Source organism: Ascaphus truei, chromosome 1, assembly GCF_040206685.1.
Source record: "Ascaphus truei isolate aAscTru1 chromosome 1, aAscTru1.hap1, whole genome shotgun sequence".
In the NCBI taxonomy this organism is placed as follows: Eukaryota; Metazoa; Chordata; class Amphibia; order Anura; family Ascaphidae; genus Ascaphus; species Ascaphus truei.
In genome coordinates this window covers 329,657,734-329,677,934 of record NC_134483.1, presented here as the reverse complement: position 1 = coordinate 329,677,934, position 20,201 = coordinate 329,657,734, and the positions used below count along the sequence as shown (strand labels likewise).

Sequence of the window (20,201 nt, the reverse complement as noted above, 5' to 3'; positions counted from 1 at the left end):
TTATAAACACTGGATGTATGACTTGTCTTTGTGGGTGTTTCGTTTTTATAGGGATTGGATATATATTTTTCTGTATTTCTAATAGCTTATGGAGTTTTAGACCCCTTTGTGCCAACTCGAGGAGTTCTGCTCTACAGGCGCTTTCCTCTTCTGGTTTTGTATGCGGTTTGCCAGAACCACAAGGGGCTGGCACTTACCCTTACTGCAGGAGAGCTCAAGACCACCCAACAGGTCAGGTTTTAAAAATATCCCTGCTTCAGCACAGGAGCCACTGATTGGGCCACCTCTGCTGAAGCTAGGATATCCTTAAGACTGGAGTTGAGAACCCCTGCTTTACTGGAGGTCAACATCTGGTTTAGGAGTTTTGACATGGCACCTTCTGGAGCACGTTAATCTGTGTTTTGTACTGCACATGCACTAAAGCATTTTTTTATTCCTTTATATAGCACAAGCCGTGTACGCAGATCTTTGCAGGATATAATATAAGAAAGAATAACACACAATCAAGTGCACATCGGGGAAAATGACTTCCTGCACAAGGAGCTTCCAACCTAAATATCACAACAGGGATAATTTTAAACGGTTTTTTTTTTTTTGCTATAAGATTTGAAGGAAACATGACAATGACATTTGTATAGGAAACTGGTAAACACATTTTGATTAAAGTGGAATATAAAATTCATCTCTAAACCTAAAAACAACCTGGCAAGTTTCCGCCTGATTGCAGACATGGTCAGAACATGGAAATTCCAAGTGGGCCCTTTCCCGAGCGCAGGGCTGGGAAAGCTCTCCATTTCTCCCTGTGCAGGTACGTACGTACGTACGTTGGTGCAGCAGTTATACCTGACTACTTTTCTGTGTTAATCACTACTTTTGAAAGTAAGAAGAGGGGCAGGGAAGTATTCCTAGGCAGCTGACCTGAGGGGGTAGGGAGAAGATCCGATTTGAGACTGCCATGTCCCTACTCCCTGTGCACGGGCAACATAAAGGCAAAGGAACAGGCAGGGATGCAGACAGCTTTCCCAGGACTCAGGTCGGCGGCCATGCTAGAACCCCCATCTATCCACTCCCCCCACCTCTCTCCCACTCATTCCCCCAACTCTCTCCCCCTCATTCCCCCCACATCTCTCTCCCTCTCATTCCCCCACCGGTCTTTCCCTTTCATGCCCACAACTCTCTCCCTCTCATTACCACCTGTCTTTCCCCCACATCTCTCTCCCTCTCATTACCACCTGTCTTTCCCCCCACATCTCTCTCCCACTCATTCCCCCACCTCTCTCCCTCTCATTCCCCCACCTCTCCCCACGTCCCTCTCCTCCTCATTCCCCGATTCCCCCATCTCTCCTGCTCATTCCCCTCCCCCCCGTCATGCCCCACCTCTCCCCCACACCCATCCCTACGCCCCCCATCTCTTCCCCTCACGCCCCCCTCCCAATAACCGTCCCTAATACACACACAATAACCCCAGTCCAATACAAGACACACAATAGGGGGGAGTGCCGCTCGGTTTAAAACCGAAGGCCGGACCGCTGCAGGGCCTTCAGTGTAGGGAGCTGGGTCCCGGCAGTCGGACGCAGACCTATGTCTGGGCCCAACTTGCCAGCACCGGCTCTCCACCTCTACCGGCGGCCCTGGGTACAGCCCTCCATGTCACGCTTTCACTCGCATCTTATACACACAAGAAATGGCTTTGCCGACTCGGGCCCTTAATGCCCCAGTCGGCCACGGATGGAGAGATGTCAACCGTTAATGCCCCAAATCGGCCACGTTTGGTTTCTGGTCCATAAAACAGCATTTTGGTAGAATAGTAGTAATTTTATCAGTGAGACTCCATGGAAACATAAGCCTGCTTGTACTAAAATCAGCGAGTTGACAGGTCGCCGATCTATTTTAAAAAGCTCAAAAGTTATAACCCTCCAATATAGGGATTTGGAAAGATACCGGGAATAACGCATAACATGCCACTACCCTGGAGCCCCAAGTACATGACCACTTGTCTAGGTACCACCGTGACAGCCGCAGTCTCCTCATGCAGTGATTGTGACGTCACATTCCAAGATGCTTCGGCACCACATAATGAAGGAATGGGGAGGGAGGAGGTAGCCATATTTACGGGACCCCGGCCGGGTCATAACCTTCCTCCAACATGGCAGATTCTGCGAAGTCCTAGAGCGCCATCTTGGATTCTGGCAAACTGCTCAGGGTCGCCTATGAAAGGGCAGAAAGGGAGGGTGGAACATAACTCTAAGACCATTCCTAAACTAACTTCTTTGCTATTTACACGAGAACGCTGTTTTTTTTTTTTAAAGTAATGAATATTGTTCATTATCTATGATCGCACTCTTCTGCTCAGACGGTAGTGTATTCTGCCCGTGTCAAAGTGGCCGCCGCCGCGAGCACTCCCACCTCCCATGCTCTGCCCTCCCCTCCCTTCCCTTTGGACCAGGAGGGAGGCGAGGCTGTGACGCGACTCTGGGGCGGGTCGGCGTCGCGCGCTCTGACGTCGGTGTCGCAGTCTGAGCCCTGGGAACTTGGTTTGCGTGCCAGCCCGGCTGCGGGCGGACAGACGCACGCACAGCTCGGAGCTGCTCGCGCCGTGTCTCCCCCCCGCACTGAGCCGCCCACATCCCACAGGAGCCCGTATGTGCGCGAGCCCCGGAGCCGCGCTGTCCCCCCACCCCGCGCGCTGTGCAAGATGGCGGAGAAACAGCTAACGGCCCAGGAGGAGCGGGTGAGCCCGGAGGGGATATATATATATATATATATACACACACACATATATATACACACACACACACACGTACGTGAGGGAGATACAGATGCTAATGTGTATATATATATATATATATATATATATATATATATATATATTAGATCTAAGAAATAAAAAAAGTATATATTTTTCATGAATTCATTAAAATGTACATACAGGAATTATGCAAATAATACAACAAATACGAGAAACATGCAATAATACATGGAGAAAAGTGATGGGCAAACCAGAGTATATGTGGTACACACACGGAGTGATAATTGTGGGGGGTACTAGGGATGCTCGGTTGTGTGTATCTGGTTATCCACACGTTTTGGGGGGTGTCTCTTTTTACTAGACTGCAAAGATGCCTTGTAGCTCTTCTCTGCACATGAGTGTAACATGGGTGTGAGGTACACATTAATATTTTGGCTTTCCCGAGAAACAAAACGGGGTGTGTGCTGTGTCCCTTCCTGAGGGTGATGTCCATGTGTGGCTCTAATCCCACTCTCTCTCTCTATTGGAGTAGTTACAAGCACATTGCAGCATTTCATGTGAATTAGCAGTTGGTGTTATAAATGGACAGCGATAAGAAACAAATGATACTTAGCTTAGTGTATACAACATCTTATTATATTGGTTCTTTAAGCACCGTTTTTCTTTCCATTCATGTTCTGCTTTCTCCTAAAATCCCCCCCAAATCCCTAACTTTTCTGTTCAATTTTTCTCCTGAAAGCTTGTGTCCATCAGTGATCAGTGTTTGCAGTAAGCAAACATCTGCCATCCACATGCATTGAACATGCCCTGCGTGTGGTTTACAATACATTGTGCAGCTTTGGTAATATATAATCAAGGCCAATGGTGATGTAATCTGAAGCTGTTGAATTAAATAGAGTTGAGCTTGAAGTATTGATCATGTATTGTATCCTTATTGGTCATATCTTAAGTGCTACTTATTTTCAATGTAAGCCATCAAGTTGGTGCTTACACGCAGTGCCCCTACAAGATCCAGATAGTATACAACAGGGATTGGTTTGCATCTGATGACTGGTAGAGGTGGTCTGCAGTGCCAATTACTATAACCAGTTCATGATGGACATGGTGATTTCCTGATTGTTTTTATTTTATTTATTTTGCTTCAGGACCAACAAATCTCCTTCACAGGAATTAGTGTTCCTGTGAGTCTGTTGATGTCTCCTGGGCTAACTTATTAAGAACCCAGCAGAGATGGCATTTATGAGAGAAACGCCTCTGTTTTTTCAGTCTCTTGCGCCAGTCTACATTGGTTTTTTTTCAGACCCATTTTAGCTTTTCTTTCTCATATTGCGTGAGGTGTTATAAGCAGTTTTTGTCGAATTCACAAGACACTTTTATCTTTACACTTCTCCTGTGCCTTCCAGCTATGTATTTCCCAGTATTTTGCTTTACACCGTACTAAAAATCTTTGATTAAGCCTGTGCTTGAAACAAATTGTTCTGCCAATGTAATGTATAAACATTATTTATCTATATATAGATGTTTATGTATATGTATTGGTGCTTGTGTAAATAATGTGTGTGTGTGTGTTTATACACAGACACGGGCCCCGGGTATATACGGCGGGTTCCGTTCCTGGGGCCCGCCGTATAGTGAAAATCGCCAGAAAGCGAATCCGGCGATTTTCAGTTGTTTTAGCATGCGCAAATCGGCCTTTTTTCCGTTCTGCGCTTGCGCGACCTATGGTATGCGCGCGCAAACTCACGGTCTGCGCATGCGCGGGGCGCAACCGCCCGGAATGCGCATGCGCGATTTAAGAACCAAGATGGCGGCCCCCTTCTCGGTGCCGGCGGATCGCTGAGAAGCGGGGCCCTGCTGTGTGTGTGTGTGTGTGTGTGTGTGTGTGTGTGTGTGTGTGTGTGTGTGTGTGTGTGTGTGTGTGTGTGTGTGTGTATATATATATGTGTATATATATGTATGTATATATATTTATATGTACATATATTTGTGTGTAAATATATATTTTTTATTTACAAATTAAAGGTATTATGTTTATTTAAAATCTCTTATTTTGTAAAATGGGTTATTGTGTTAGCATGCTTTTATTGGCAATAAAGCCAGTAATAACTTACATTTGATATCTGTAAGTGTGCCTTGTCAAGCAATATTTCTTCGTGGTTGAACATTGATCTTCTTAATTGTTTATGGCTTCTTTACTGAATGTGTTGGGTTTAGGAAGATTGTGCTTAAATGGGGTTTATTTAAAAGCCTCAAGTGCGCATGTAATTCTATTCACACAATATTTTTATATTTTTTCTTTTAAGATCTGTCATGAGTATTGGGCGATTTTATCGTTGCCAACTCAAGGGCCAATGGTCAGTGTCAACCTTGTTACTCTTCTACTTTTTATTGTAAAGAATGTATTTGGGGTTTATTGAGGATCTGTTCTTGTCATCAAAGTACTGCATTTCAAAGTTGTCGTTCAACCCTTTTGCAGTGTAATTTTTTTAAAAGTACTGTTGCAGAGCGCAGACAAAGATTTGCATGCAAAACCATACAAACCTACCGATCTGTTGCGTAAGTGCATCACACACAATCATCTAGACAATGAAGACACTGGGGTTATTTTTATGACTATAATGCCACACGCAACTTCAGATTGTACTGTACTCCATATGTTACATTAGCCCATCCATTGATAGTGGGGGCCTGCAAAGGACTTGCAGAGTGTGGTTGCCTATTTTGGTGGTGGGGTAAAGTATAGTAAAATCAAACATGTTCTGCTTCATTAAAAGTGGAAGAAAATGACCCATACTAGCCAAGCGATGTTGTACTGTAAGACCCTGTATGGCCAATTTAAATGAAGGGGATGTACGGTGTCTCCTGTGCTGGAGGGTCGCTTGTGGCACCACTTAGTGAAAATAAGTCGATATGTTTTGAGCGTTCCAAATGGGTTAACCCTGCTTTATACACTGGTTGGAATTTTCTGTTAAAGTGGCATTCTCATTTATAGTGAAAGTTAACATTGTGCCAGTGGCATTTTTAATAGTTTAAATGTAATATTAAGCGAAATACAACCATATTGATGTTTGCCACCAAAGGGACCATTTATCAGGATGTATGCTGTGAATACAAATGCCTGAAATAGATTGCCAATTTTATACCATCTATCCAGAGAAACCTGTTGCAGACTATTTCTTTATTTTTGTGTGCAGAAGGACCTTAATTGTCTGCACTGCATCCTCTGACTTAAAGAAAGTGGATCTGCCAGCTTCCTGCCACTTTACCCTACACATAATTGCAAGCCTGTGCACAATCGTGTTCCCAACATGACTTTGTGCCATCTGCTAAAATGAAATGATTCCTGACATAAAATGTGCAATTAAATGAGCCGTGACCTCTAGGGCAATCCATATGAGAATAGCTGCAATTTACTATTGCTCTCATAAGTTAATTATTCATCATGCGGCTGCAACTATTCACTCCTACAAAACATGTTGGTAAATTTTATATCTATCTATATCTTTGTAACACATTTGTGTGTTCTTTTCACTTGATCTTCACTTTGAAGCATTTGATATTTCAAACAGTCCCTTCTTGTGCTTCTTATTGCTGTTTTGAGATCTACTTCTCTCCTTTTAATAAATTCCAAACGCAGCATGTTGACATTCATGGTAGGAATAGTAAGTGCCACAAGCGGAAACCAATTCAACGGTGACTCTCAAAACATTCTAGAGATTATATTAAAAAGGTAAGCAATGGAACTGCTGGAAATGCAACCTTTACGCTGTTATTGCACTATTGCCGAACGTCTGTTCTGTGTTGTATTTTGAAAGTTTTTTTTTTTTTTTTTAAATATTCACCATGGATATTCTATGGTATTTAATGTTCAACACATTTACGTTATTTTTTTTTTTTTTTTTAATGTTAGTTGTACCCATTTTTTTTTTCTCCAATTTTATTTCAATAATTGCTTGACTCTCTTTATCAACCGACATGGATGACTGGTGCCCAGCGAAAATGGGCCACAATTTTGTCTCTTGATTTGCTTTCTGTTTCACTTATGTAATCACTCACCTTCCTATTCACCTTGTATTATCTTTGCTGAACAAATGTAGTGTCTCTTGTAAAGTGCCAAGCACAATATCAGAGTTGTATAGTAATATGATTGTTGTGCAATGTATTTTTTTAATTGGTTGCAGCCACGTTCTGTTCTGGTGTGTGTGTGTGTGTGTGTGTGTGTGTGTGTGTGTGTGTGTGTGTGTGTGTGTGTGTGTGTACATTGCATTCCTGTTTAATTTTTACTCTTTGTGAAACCCTCAAGTCGCCTTCTGTGTTGGTGAATTATTGCTTCAAAATAATGTGTAGATGGTTAAAACTTGCCATTATACATTTTCTAAGAGCTGCTTCATAACACATTCCTTGTAATTGTTACTTAAGGTTGCACACCAAGAAATGGATGCTGTAGCAATTTCAAACAAATGCATAAATTGTCTTTCTCGTTATTTGTCAAGTGTTTTGGGACTTAAACAAATATTTGAAATGCTATAAAACAGGGTGTTTTATCATCTGAACACTACATTAGAGAAGAAAGATGCTTTTTGGTGTGTGTGTGTGTGTGTGTGTGTGTGTGTGTGTGTGTGTGTGTGTGTGTGTGTGTGTGTGTGTGTGTGTGTGTGTGTGTGTGTGTGTGTGTGTGTGTGTGTGTGTGTGTGTGTGTGTGTGTGTGTGTGTGTGTGTGTGTGTGTGTGTATTACTTTCTGGTTGACTATTTTCAGTTTACTGCTAATGTGGACACTATGTAACTTTGTAGTGAACAATCTTTTTTTTCAAACTGTATGTTACCGAAGTGCTAATATGTTTGTGTTCTTAAACAACACTTTCGGTTCCCAATAAGCCTGCAACTTACTGGGAACCAATTGAGGGCAGCCATGGTTTCAACCTATTTCACGTGACAAACAAAAGAACAGTATGTTTCATAACTTCTCCTTTAAAATGGAATATGAGGAACTCAGCTGGAATTGCTCTATTTGTAGAGCATTCAGTAACTTTTTTACATAAAGTTAATTCCATTGATGTCAGCAGTAAATATGCAAACCCACTCTTCCAGTTGGTAATGTAGATATTTTTAAATTCAGACTGGTCTTTCTATTCTTTTGGTTTTTAAAGTCCAATGCCTTTTTTGTGTATTCTGTTATCCAGTTTCTGGGCCCTTTCATCACTGCTATGGGAGTAAACCATTTAACTTAGTTGAATAAGACTTCAAATGTCTCCAGCCATAGTTATTCTGAAGCATCTTTTCAGAGTGCTTTTTGGCATTGTAAAGCAGATTCTTTACATATTCCTTTCTGTTTTTCTTTCTTTCGCTTAATTGAATCAGCTGTCTTAAACACAAGTAAGAGTAATTACATCTTAAATGTGCCATGCTTTTGGCAAGAAGTGCAAGAGTAAGTAATTGAGGTTTGAATGACTAATGGAAGTTGCTGTTCGCTATTCCAGTTTCTGACAGATTAAATAGATTTTGTATGCCAGTTTTTCTGTTCTAATCTTTGCTCACTTGAGTTTAAAACTATGTATGTATAATGCAAACACTAAAATGTGTCAGCGTGTATGGAAACGTGTGTACCTCAGGTTAATTGTGCTTTGTCATTTCGTAAATGATATTACAAAATGATATACCGATGATCTCCGCTTGCAAGGTCTTCATTCTACTTCAGCGTTCATCTGTCTTCTACACTGCAGAGCTTTTGGATGAGATCTTACTAGAAATCGGGAATGTTACTTTTGAGTTTCCACCATCTTTGAGCTCTGCATAGAAAATTAACTGGAGTAAGGCAGTGGAATCCATGTGTGTTAACGGGTATATGGTATATACTCCGTAAACGACATTGCTTCATCTTTTATAAGGTAAGGAGCGATGCGTTGTGGAGGCCAGTGGTAGGATGTTCTCAATATGTTTCTAGTGATTCCGCGCCATTGATCTCGATTTTAGGGCGGCTTTTTGGGCTTCGGCTACTGTGAAGTGGAGCACCACCTTTTTTCTTTGGAGCATTTCAGTCCACTTTCCAGCCTATCGGTAGTGTGGTGTTGAGGCACTGGTATGGTAGTCTGGTGATGTCCATGCGGAGGACGTGGCCAAACCACCTAAGTCTTTGTCGCTTAATGTACTGGTCGATTGTGGATTGGTTTTGACAGGCTAACCGTACATCTTCATTATTCCTTTGGTCTCGTAGCGTAATATGGAGTATGTTACGTAAACATCTTAGTTGGAATCGGTCGAGTAGGTTCATATCGCTTTTGAGTAGTGTACATCTATGCCATGCAGTATAATGGTGCATATTGAGGCGTTAAAAATTCACATTTTTGTTACATTTGTCATGTCCTGTTGGTTCCACAAGCATTTCTTTAAGGAGGCGAACGCTGCTGTGGCGCTAACGATGCGGCTTTTGATGTCGTTCGTAGCTGCTATGCTTTGGCTATCAATAATAGACCCTAGTATGTTGGGAAGTACCACTTATTAGCTGAAGTATGCCATAACACGTGCTTTGAGTTGGCAGAACTCTCTCGTCACATGTTTGACCACTCATCAGCTTAAGTGTGCCATGACATGCTCTGTGTTGGCAGAGAACACACACATACACACACACACACACACTATATAGAGTTGTTTACTGCAAAGGAAGTGTGACATCAGTTTTAGTATGCATTTTGCTACAACACTTAGCACTGATTCGAGGAAGCCTAACACAAAATATTATAAATAAAAGCCTAGGCTGGGGATAGTGACAGAAGCTTCTCTACGGACCGTGCTGATGCCCTGGCCAAGAACTTCTCTCGGGATCAGACTAAGACTGACTGGGGCTTCCCTGGGTGTTTGGAGCATTTTTCCTGTTGAATGCTGTTAATCTGTGCAAGCTGTAACTGAGAACATTACCGAAGCCAAGTAAAATCCCTTTTTGATTACATCTCTAACACTGTTTACAAGTTATTGGCTGAATCCAGAATCTTTGCATTACACCTAGGTATTTGAATGTGTCCACTCGCTCGATTGGGTTGCCATTCAGTTGAAGTTGAATCTGTTGGCTAACAGTACAGGCATACCCCGCATTAACGTACGCAATGGGACCGGAGCATGTATGTAAAGCGAAAATGTACTTAAAGTGAAGCACTACCTTTTTTCCACTTATTGATGAATGTACTGTACTGCAATTGTCATATACGTGCATAACTGATGTAAATAACGCATTTGTAACAGGCTCTATAGTCTCCCCACTTGCGCACAGCTTCGGTACAGGTAGGGAGCCGATATTGCTGTTCAGGACGTGCTGACAGGCGCATGCGTGAACTGCCGTTTGCCTATTGGGCGACATGTACTTACTCGCGAGTGTACTTAAAGTGAGTGTCCTTAAAGCGGGGTATGTCTGTAATATGTTTTTCGTCTTTTCCGTATTTATGGATAATCCGAGCTTCTTTGCATTGGCTTGCATGTCGTTCATAGTTTCTTGGGCTGTATCCGCTAAGAACACTGTCATCGGCGTACACAAGGTCCGTGAGAAAAAGCTCGCTTCCCACTTGTACGCCAGGCCTGTCTTTAAATGTTTTTCTGAGAATCCGATCCATGGTAATATTGAATAACATAGGCGATATTATGCAACCTTGTTTGACTCCCGTGGATATGGAGAATTGCGCGGATATGTTGCCCATGTGTTTGACTCTGCTTGTACGTCCTTCATAAAAAGTTCTTGGAACATTGAGTGGCATGTGGTACCGTATCTGCCTTGAGGGTGCACCATAGCGATGGGTGATCCACACTGTCAAAAGTGCACGAGAAGTCAACAAATACCATAAAGGTATCTTTTTTTTGCAGCGGAGTCGTATTTCTGCGTGTTGTCGGAGTGTGAAAATTTGGTCTGTACATCCTCTTCATGGTCTAAACCCAGCCTGTTTTTTCCCTGCAGTTCAATTCTCTGCGTTTTAAGTAGTCTGGTTCAGATAATTGAAGTCAAAAACTTTGCAGATGTTGATAGCAAGCTTATGCCCTTATAATTTTTGCAATTAGCTGGGTCGCCCTTTTTATGTATCGGCACGATTATTGCGTATTTGAAATCGTGTGTTAACAGTATGTTAGAAAGACGCATCCCCCCCACCCCGTCTTGATATTCCTTTAATTCAAGGGCTCAACTCCAATCTTAATTTTTTGTGAATAAATGTTGATTCATAGTTCACTTTGTATCCAACCAATTAGCTGGTTAAAAAGTACTTTTAAAAAAAACATTTCCCTATATTCCCTAGCTTGTTTTCCCTTCAGCAAACTAAGGCTGAGTCCATGGTGACTCAGCCCGTGCGGAGGCGCGCTGATGCTGAGGGAAAGCGGGTGCTTTCCCTGGCCTTGGTTAGTGCGCCGTCCGGGGGCGTGTCGAGGGTCAGGCCAGTGACGTCACGGAGCTGGTTCGCCCTCATTGGGTGAACCGCTCACGTGACCGGCCCTGCGCTCCAGTGAGCTCGCGAATTTAACATTTTCCTAAGACCTACGCTTCCACACGCTTGCTGGTAAGTGAGAGCGCGCCTCAGCACGGCACTGACCATGCCCGAGGCCTTAATCTAACAGTAGTAGGGGTCCACATTTCATAACATCCGTGTGAAAAAGAAACCCGGACCATTTGGCAAAATATATATTGGTATAACCCCCCCTCCCCCCCATGAGGATGCATTTTATAGTGACATAATAAAGGCATACTATTATGTTACTTTAAAGCGGCAGTCACCAGCCTAAAGGAAACACAAATTAAGTTATAACACAGCCTTTTAATTTCTTCAGTATCTTAGCTTTGTTACGGAATTTTAACCGACAGTATTTATTTACTGAAATCTGCGGTTACCATTGCAACCTCCCTTTAGTGAGTGAATAGCAGTGCCCATTTTAACCTCCCTTTAATGAGTGAATAGCAGTGCCCATTTTAACCTCCCTTTAATGAGTGAATAGCAGTGCCCATTTTAACCTCCCTTTAATGAGTGAATAGCAGTGCCCATTTTAACCTCCCTTTAATGAGTGAATAGCAGTGCCCATTTTATCCTCCCTTTAATGAGTGAATAGCAGTGCCCATTTTATCCTCCCTTTAATGAGTGAATAGCAGTGCCCATTTTATCCTCCCTTTAATGAGTGAATAGCAGTGCCCATTTTAACCTCCCAGGGAGAGAAATGTTCGGTAACTGGGATCTCCAGAACGCTCTTTTCAGTAGTTGCTATCTATTATGGCACCCACCCTCCCCTTCCCCTAAAAGACTGAGTTTAACTCCTGTAATGCTTTTCTTTACTCCTGAGCATGTCCTGCTCTCAATTGTTTATTTTTTTTATTTTATTTTTAAATAAAATGTTTTTTTTTGTTAGTGTTTAAACATGATTACTGTGGTTACCATGGGAACCTTTCAATTGCACCAAGACGACTTCATTTTAACCTCCCGTGGACACACTATTTAAACAGTTTATATCTCCTTAACGAAGCTTCTGATCTTAAAAATAAAAGCGACTTTGTAAAGGGCAAGAGGAGATCTTTTTAAGTAAAACATTTATATACTCCTACTTTAAAACAGCATCAACACGACTTTCCAATGATAAAAGGAAATGAGATATTTATTTTTAGAAGTGGAACTGAATTGTTGTTTTAACCAGACAATTTGGGATCTATGAATATATGATATATGAATATATATGAGTATCTTTTTTGTCAGCTTGTACTCTTATTACTCTTTATGGAGTTCATTCCGGTCTTTCACTTACTGCTTTTCTTTTGCTACTAATATGTACCCCAAATAAACTGCAAATGGAGCCTTATCAAAATTGTGTTTTACTTTGGAGGGGTTGAATCACTTTAAAGTAAAAAAAAACCAACAACAAAACACATGTTTTTCCTACCCATTGAAAGTGCAAGTGTCCACATTCCAGCAGGAAGTATGAAATTCCCCACTGGCTGGCCTGGGATAGAACAACATGGCACAGTAGAATCAGATGAAGCTGAAATGCCACTTTGGAAGGAAAATGTCACATTGAGAATGAGACAAGCAGGGGAAATAGCAACTACAGTATAGTCTAAATGATGCAATCCTTAAAACTAAAACTGTCAGCAGTTTTTGAAAAACAAGGGTTGTTATACTTGGAACTTGACCTTTTTAAATTGTTTTTGTAATTGATGATTTTGGGTGGGAGTTACCTAGCAGATGTGCTTTGATCTTTGTTTCTTCTTGTTCCTTTAGATTTTAAATAATTTAAATGCCTTAGCAGGGTCCACATAGTTCCTAACATTACCTTAATCATATATGTGCTAAAACGTTTTTTTATTTAAATATTTTAAAGGCAAACTTTTTAAGCACGTGCAATTTTCCCTGCAAATGAAATCACTGGTTGTATTTTACTTCCCCTTATGTCCTTGTGTAGGTCGTTCTTGTTGCTTAAAATGGCAGGAGTTACTATTTTAATTTAGCATGTATTTTATGGAGAAATCCTTGCTTATTTTATAGTTGACGTCCGCTACATTGGTAATATAATTTAGTTATGTCGCATCACCCATTAACGCCCCAAGCAACATATTTTTAGTATCTAGGGTTGGGAGATAACAAAAAAAACTCCCACAATAGCAATATCAATACATTTATCGTGATTAGCAGGCCTCAGTTATCCAACGGAATCCGTTCTGGAAGTAGCATTGGATAGTGAAACCGTTGTAAAGTGAGTCCCATGTTAATCAGTGGCGGTGAGCGTTGGATAACGCATTCAGGCTTCAGATAACGCATTCCGGCGTCAAAACGACCCGTAAGGTTGCGTTGGATATGCCATTCGTTGTCAAGTGAAACGTGGAATAGCGAGGACTACCTGTAATATATATTGCGATAAATATTTGCTTTTAAAGTCAGGAAATGTTCTAGTAAATCTAATGTGTTCTCAAAATGAAAACAAAGTGGATGATAAGAAGATCAAATAACAGATATCTGTTTTATGTAGTTTAATAAAGAGGTTTTTTTTAACCAACTTTTGTGCTGGTGAGTTCAGTATCAACATGGGGTGGCTGTTCTTCTGATCATCTGATCATCCACTTTGTTTCTGAGACGCCATGGAGGGACGCTGATCACCTATCCAAGGTGCATCGCTTAGCCAGGAGGAGAGAGGAACTGTAAACAACCGTGAGTACATGGTGTACTCTATACCGGACATTTACACTGGATACGGGCGTTCATTGCAGCCGCAGCTGACTTGCCATGGATCACTAACTTCCGTCCGTCTGCTCTACTGTCGTGTTTTGCAGGTCTGCACCCGGCCCTTGATAAAGGTCTTTTTTGCCTGAAACGCGTAGGCGCTGTTTAGAGGCCTTCATGTCTGTTTGTATTATACATTTTTTCAATGGAGAAGTAGTGCTCTGCCTTTTTTTTTTATTTTTCACCTGCTGTTAATTACAAGCGGACGCACGCCGGTACCCCAGGACAGGTGGAATCTGACCAAGAAAAGTGCAACCACATGTGAGTCTTTCATTTTTATTGCTGATGTATATAATAGTCTGGACTCCAGAGAGTGTTGAATCTTCACCGCAGTGCAGAGTGGGATTTGTTCCAGTTAGAGCCTTCAATACTGAATGTACTATCTAGTGCACAACATTTGGTTACTGGAAGGGTACACCATTGAAGATTTCATTTCTATCTATGCTAGCCCAGCAAGATTTGCCATGTGTTTTTTGAGCATCACACAAGTATTTTTTCTATCCCCGTACAGTACATACCTCTTATATTTGGCATGTTAATCTCCACTAATGCTCCACTCTTCGATTTTTTTCATTTGAATAGATTAGATATGTGTTGGTTTCCTGGAGCTTGTAGTCGGTTTTTGTTCTCAAAATAGATACTTTTTTTTTTGTTTTAGGGAGATTTACTAGAAAACGTGTTGTTTTTTTTCCCCTCTCACCTACACTGCTCTCATGCTAACATCCCCCACATTCATCCACCCCTCATCCTATCACTCACGCCCCTAGATACTTCCATTTCATTTCTAAAATGTGAAACATTAATTAAAACAATTTTTTTTTTTGGGGGACCATTTTTAAGAAAGATTTCTTTTGGGATCACATTTTCTTAAGAATTGTCAATCTGTTTTAATTAATGTCTAACATGTTATAAACTAAATGTGTTTTTAAATGGAGGAAGTATGAGTGGTGGATCTGCTGTGGCGTAGGGTCCTAGAGGGGGGTGGTGGAGTGTCCCGAATGGGGAATAGGGTCCCGGGGAGGGGGTGTGAGTGTTGGAATGGAGGGCTGGGGGGGGGGGGGGGAGGGAGGGGAGGGGTATTGGTGGTGGTGGTGGTGGTGAAGTGCCTCAGGGTTGGAAGGGTTTAAGAAGTGCCCATGGTGAGGAGGATGGAAGGGGTTAACAGAGGAAACAAGTGAAAGGCGTTCCTACCTTGTACGGCTGCTGATAGAAGACTCGTGCTCTGGCTCCTCCTCTTCCCTCTGCTTCAGCTTTCAGAAGCAGAAATGGAAGGGGGACTCTGATAGGGAGGCAGTGAGCAACTTTAAGTGTGGCATCTTCAAACCTGTCTGACCCCAGAAGACCCCAATATCGAGATAATAGGTAATCTTCCATATCAGCACACTGTGAGATTATATTATTGTGGTATTAGGATATACCAGTATATTGCCCAAGTATCTAGGTGTGACGGTAGGGCTAGCTGGCATCACAAACTGGGATGAAGCCCAACTAACTACGCCTAAATCTATGTAACTTGGCCACCTATGTAAGGCTTATTTCAGCCAAATGTATTTAATCTCTGGGGGAGAACAGGGAATGTATAATGCACTATGTCTGTAAGAATGTATTTCAAAGCCTGTATTCGTTATTCTCTGTAAACGCAATCCCACAGTTTAGTGAATCAACATTGTTCTGTAATGTGCTTTGGGTGTCAGCCCTGCAAGAAAGCAAATTAGATATTCCATTGTTACTGTCATCTCTATGGAGAAAGACTAAGCAATCCACTTAGTTGAAGCTTTCTATTGAAATGATAGGATTAGGGACAGCTAGGTGTCAGGACTCCTGGGGGGAGGTGAAAGGCTGCTGATCAGATCTGGGAGTAAGAGCATTCTACTGCCCAGACTCTGAGGCTCCAACCAAGTGGGAGGTCTTGAGTGCCTTAGCACGCCCCTGCTCTGGCTTTTGTGGCACTAACTTAATCCGTGCTCTGATTGGCCTGCAGCCCCTGTCCCATGCAAAGGATAGCCACAGAGGGCTATATAAGAGGTGCTGCTGATCAGAGCAAGAGAGTCTAACAAACAGAGGGGGAGACACTCTGGGAAGGAGTGTGGAGATTCCATCAGGACCATTTGAGAGACACTCTGGGAGGAGTTTGGATCTTGACAGTGGCAAGCTGGAGGTACATGTCAGAGAGGCTGTTGTGCGTGATCAGCCCTCTGATATCCTGGATGAGAAGCGGACAGGGCAAGCCTTCTTGGAGCAGGCCCCTGCACCTAGCAAAGCTAGAGTCTACTCCCCAGGCCCCCAGTTGGTATTGTATCTTGTTTTGTGCATCTTTGTTTTGTCGTCTGGCGTTTCAGAATAAACTTCATTTTATTCAACAACCCTGTCCTGTCTGGTGCTAGTGATCCTGATAGTTTTGGTGTAAAAGTACTGGTCTCCCGTGACACTAGGCTTGCTCACTTCTTATTGAAAGTGTCTTGCATAGTGAAGTTGTCCTAACTCGATTTTCAAATTGCAAATGCTATTTTTTTCCCTTAAAGTAAAATGTTTATGCACATGAGTGGCTTACTGAATTTGGCACAGGCAATTTTGATAATTTCATCTTGGTGCATTTGTTTATTTTTCTATTTAATTAGTTTCAGTATTGCCGCTTTTGAAATGTAATGTTTGGGGGGTTTTGTGCAAGCCAGGAGCACACAATCTCCTAGGTTACTGTTTGGGATTTTCTCTTATAGACATATACTAATTTACAGTAGAAGGCAGGTCAATGCTTCTTATTAAATGCATGATCTCAAAATGTTTTTTTATAGGAGCTCCGTTGGCTAAAGTCAGAAAAACACCATTGTGGTTAAATAGTCCCTGTTTAAACTTCAGCGTTAGGCCTCGTTCAGGGTGCTGGCTTCGGAGGGAGGGCGTGCTGCCGTGCGTGCTGCCGTGTGAAACAAAGTATTTAATTTGAATACTGGTTGTCAGGGTAGCAACTGCCCTGTCTCCGAAGCCAGGAGTTGAAGCTGACTACAGTTTCAATAAACGAAAATTTCGTTTTTTGGAGCTGCAGCAGCGTCACAGGGACCAAGGCAGCCAATGAAATCATTCTTCAGAATGATTTCATGACTGCAACTTGGATACTTACCCTGCCGTGTGTAACCCCGCCCCCTCCCAAACGCTGAAAAGTCTGCTGGGGGATAAACACAGATCGCCCAGCAAACTGCAGAACTGCCTCCCTCACGCCCTCCCTCCGAGTCCTGCAGCTGACACCCTGAACGAGGCCTAAGTCTGAATCCTGAATTTTCTATCAACCCTGCCCTTGTAGTGTCTGCATTACAGTGAAGCAGTGATGAAAAAAATTGTTACAATGTTTATAAGGTGTAAGATCATTTTTATGGGTGGTTCCATTGTTTTTTTGTACATTCTAGGCTTTTAGGGTGTCCTGATGACATCCTTTTGAAGTCAAAGGCTGAACGCCTTGTCAAGTTGGTGTCTTTCTAGGAGAGAGCGCTTTCATCTAACTCCAGGAAGGGTGAATACCATATGAACAGAAAATCCGGTCACGCCACCATGTGATCTCTACACAAGCAATTGCATAGAGACACTGCCAGAAGGCCCCTGGAACTCGTGAGTCCATTGGTCTTCTGGAACATTAAAGGATACATGGTACAAAACTGAAATGGAGACTGAAAATAATAAACCACCTTAGTGAATTTCTGCAAATAGCTATGGAAACTGAAGGTGACTGCATCATGAGCTTATGTGCTTGGTCATATTTTGGAACCTTTTGCAGCTTGTAGTACAGTACAGAGTTACTGTGGTGGCCAGCGATAATCATGCATGAAATAAGATTGTAGGCTTACATAGCCATGATTTTGTTGACTCATTCTGACATTGATTTCCTCCAACGTTGAGCTTATTAGCATTAATCAATGCAATCCCTTTGTATTGACCGCTTTCTCTCTCAGAGCCTCCATATTAAAATAATGCAAACAACTCTCTAGAGCACACGGATGACCCATCAATTTCAAAATAGATTTTTTTTTTTTCTATAAAGAGGGTGTGTACCTAATGTTCTTTGTCTTTTAATAATTGCCCTTCAGCATTATTGCAGGTACTGTTATACATTTTTGAAGCATTGCTTTTTTGTTGATCTGGCCCAATTAAATCCCTTTAGTTTTACGCGTTGTCAAATCCACCCACTACCAAATTGGTGCAGACTGCTTTCGGTACTCTTTCCACCACGGACTGGATATGTATATATGCTTTGTCCTTAGATTTGTATGTATGTATGTATTATGTATGTACACATACACACCACACTTAAGTTTTGGTGGGTAAAAAAAGTGACAAAAACCCTCCACAGTAAAGCATATAGCAAATGGAAATATTACGATGTGCTCATTTGCATGTCTTAGGGCTGGGAACAGCTGCGCCCGGCGGCACGAGCGTTCCCCACCAGCAGGGGAATCCTCCCGAGCCGGTCCCAGTCCCCCCCGGCTGCACAGCTCACTACACGCTGTGACGCGTCTGCCGCCTGGGGATTGAAGAGAATTGTAATCCCAAGCGGCGACGCGTCACGTGGTGTGGCTGTGAGCCAATGAGGAGGGGAGGCTTTGGGAGGAGGGGAGGCTTCGGGGAGCGGGGAGGAGAGTGTGGGGGGAAAGCAGCGATTTTAAATAAACTGCAGCACCAAGGAAGTCCCCCCTGCTCCCTCCCACAGACTCTGTCCTCTTTGGGCGGGGGGGGATGCCCTTTCCGATTTCCCCCCCCCCCCCCCTGCTCCGATCCCCCGGGCTCCGATTCACCCCCTCACCCACCCCCCGTGTGTATTTGTGAGTGCCTGTCTGTGTGTGAGGAGTTGAGGGGCTCAGTGACAGCGGTTGAGGGGCTGAACGGCTGACGGGCGGTCACGCCCCCCCACCCGTTTTGGCCACTTCCCCCCGCTCGCAAAAATGGTCCCTTTTGGACCGTAAAAAGCCCCAAGTGCCTCTCAACGCTCCCACTTTCTGCAGTGCGGGCGCGTGGTCTGAGGCAACGGGGCCTTAGCCTTAGGCTGAGTCCATAGAGGGGGAGCTGCTCTGCTCCGCGCTGAGGCTCGCCTGCTCGGTCAGGAGCGATTCCATGGACTGGCAGGTGAGTCAGCGTGCGCGATCGGGAGGCGGGGCAGTGACGTCGCTGGGCCAATAACCCGCTAAGCGTCAACATCGTGACGCAGCTTGGCGCTGATTGGGTGTTTTCAGCCGACCGCGCGCTGAGAAACAGGTTCTGCTGTCGGCTGAAAATCCCAGCGCCTCAGCACGCCTGCGGGATGCACGCGGGAGCCCCATCTCAAGACATCCTCATTGAGGATGACGGGGCTCATCGCGGAGCGTCCGCGCGGCTCCCCCCTCTATGGACGCAGCCTTAGACAGGTCTGCAATCCTGACTTTCACCATTATCACCCAGCATACAGTGCTTCCACTGCGGCAAAGGATTCTGGGAAATGACATGCAAATGAGCACACAGTGCCACCTTTTGCTTCAAAACCATATGACATGGTCCCCTCTAAGCTTATGCTTGCTGCATTGCACGGCTTTTGTGCACAGCCTGGGTTAAGATGCATAGCCAGTAAACCTACCCACAGACGGCTGTTTCTACCTATAGGGTCTCATCAGTGTGAGGCTGGTTTTACTGGCTTTGCAAAATGAAGCTTGGCATAGGTTTCACCACACTTAGTTAAGTTATGGTGGGTAATGTGACGGTAGGGGTAGCTCGCATCACAAAACTAGGATGAAGCCTAGCTAGCTACCCTAAATCCATGTAACTTGGCCAGCTGTGTAAGACTTATTTCAACCAAATGTGTTTAATATCTGGGGGAGAAAAGGGAATGTATAATGATGTATAATGCATGGACTGTACAGAGTACCCCCCGCTTCAGCGTAAATAGTGTATGTTATCAGTCGTGCACCGCTAGGTGATAAAGCATCAGAACGAGTGACAAGAAAAAGAGACCAAGTGTGGGTACTCGACTGATAGTGTAAGGATGAATACATTTAAAATAATCTTTGTCAACCACGAAACTAAAATAATGGGTGTTAAAAACAGTGATGCAGCTGGGATCCTAGTTCGAGTGCTAAAGATACACTTGGGTTCAACTACTGTGGTATTGTATGGTGACGCAAATATATCAGTCACTCATATACTAGATCAAGAATTGATCTGGATCAAACGATATTGATCATGTGTTCCCAAGGTAGGTGAACACAATAATTAA

The 20,201-nt window shown here is 43.1% G+C and overlaps 1 protein-coding gene across 7 annotated transcripts in view; it reads left to right on the top strand.

Moving 5' to 3' along the window:
• The first annotated feature begins 2,477 nt into the window (after positions 1 to 2,477).
• Positions 2,478 to 20,201, top strand: part of LOC142498664 (tyrosine-protein phosphatase non-receptor type 9-like) — a 56,073-nt gene continuing 38,349 nt past the window's right edge. For 2 of the 7 annotated variants that reach the window (XM_075606953.1, XM_075606921.1), the window contains exons 1-2: positions 2,479 to 2,731; positions 5,053 to 5,103. In XM_075606953.1, the coding sequence (XP_075463068.1) occupies positions 2,696 to 2,731; positions 5,053 to 5,103 (87 nt within the window). In that variant the 5' untranslated portion in view covers positions 2,479 to 2,695. Of the gene's footprint in view, positions 2,732 to 5,052; positions 5,104 to 14,214; positions 14,237 to 20,201 lie in introns of those variants that run through there. The other 5 variants (XM_075606962.1, XM_075606928.1, XM_075606968.1 and 2 more) reach the window with 3 other exon arrangements.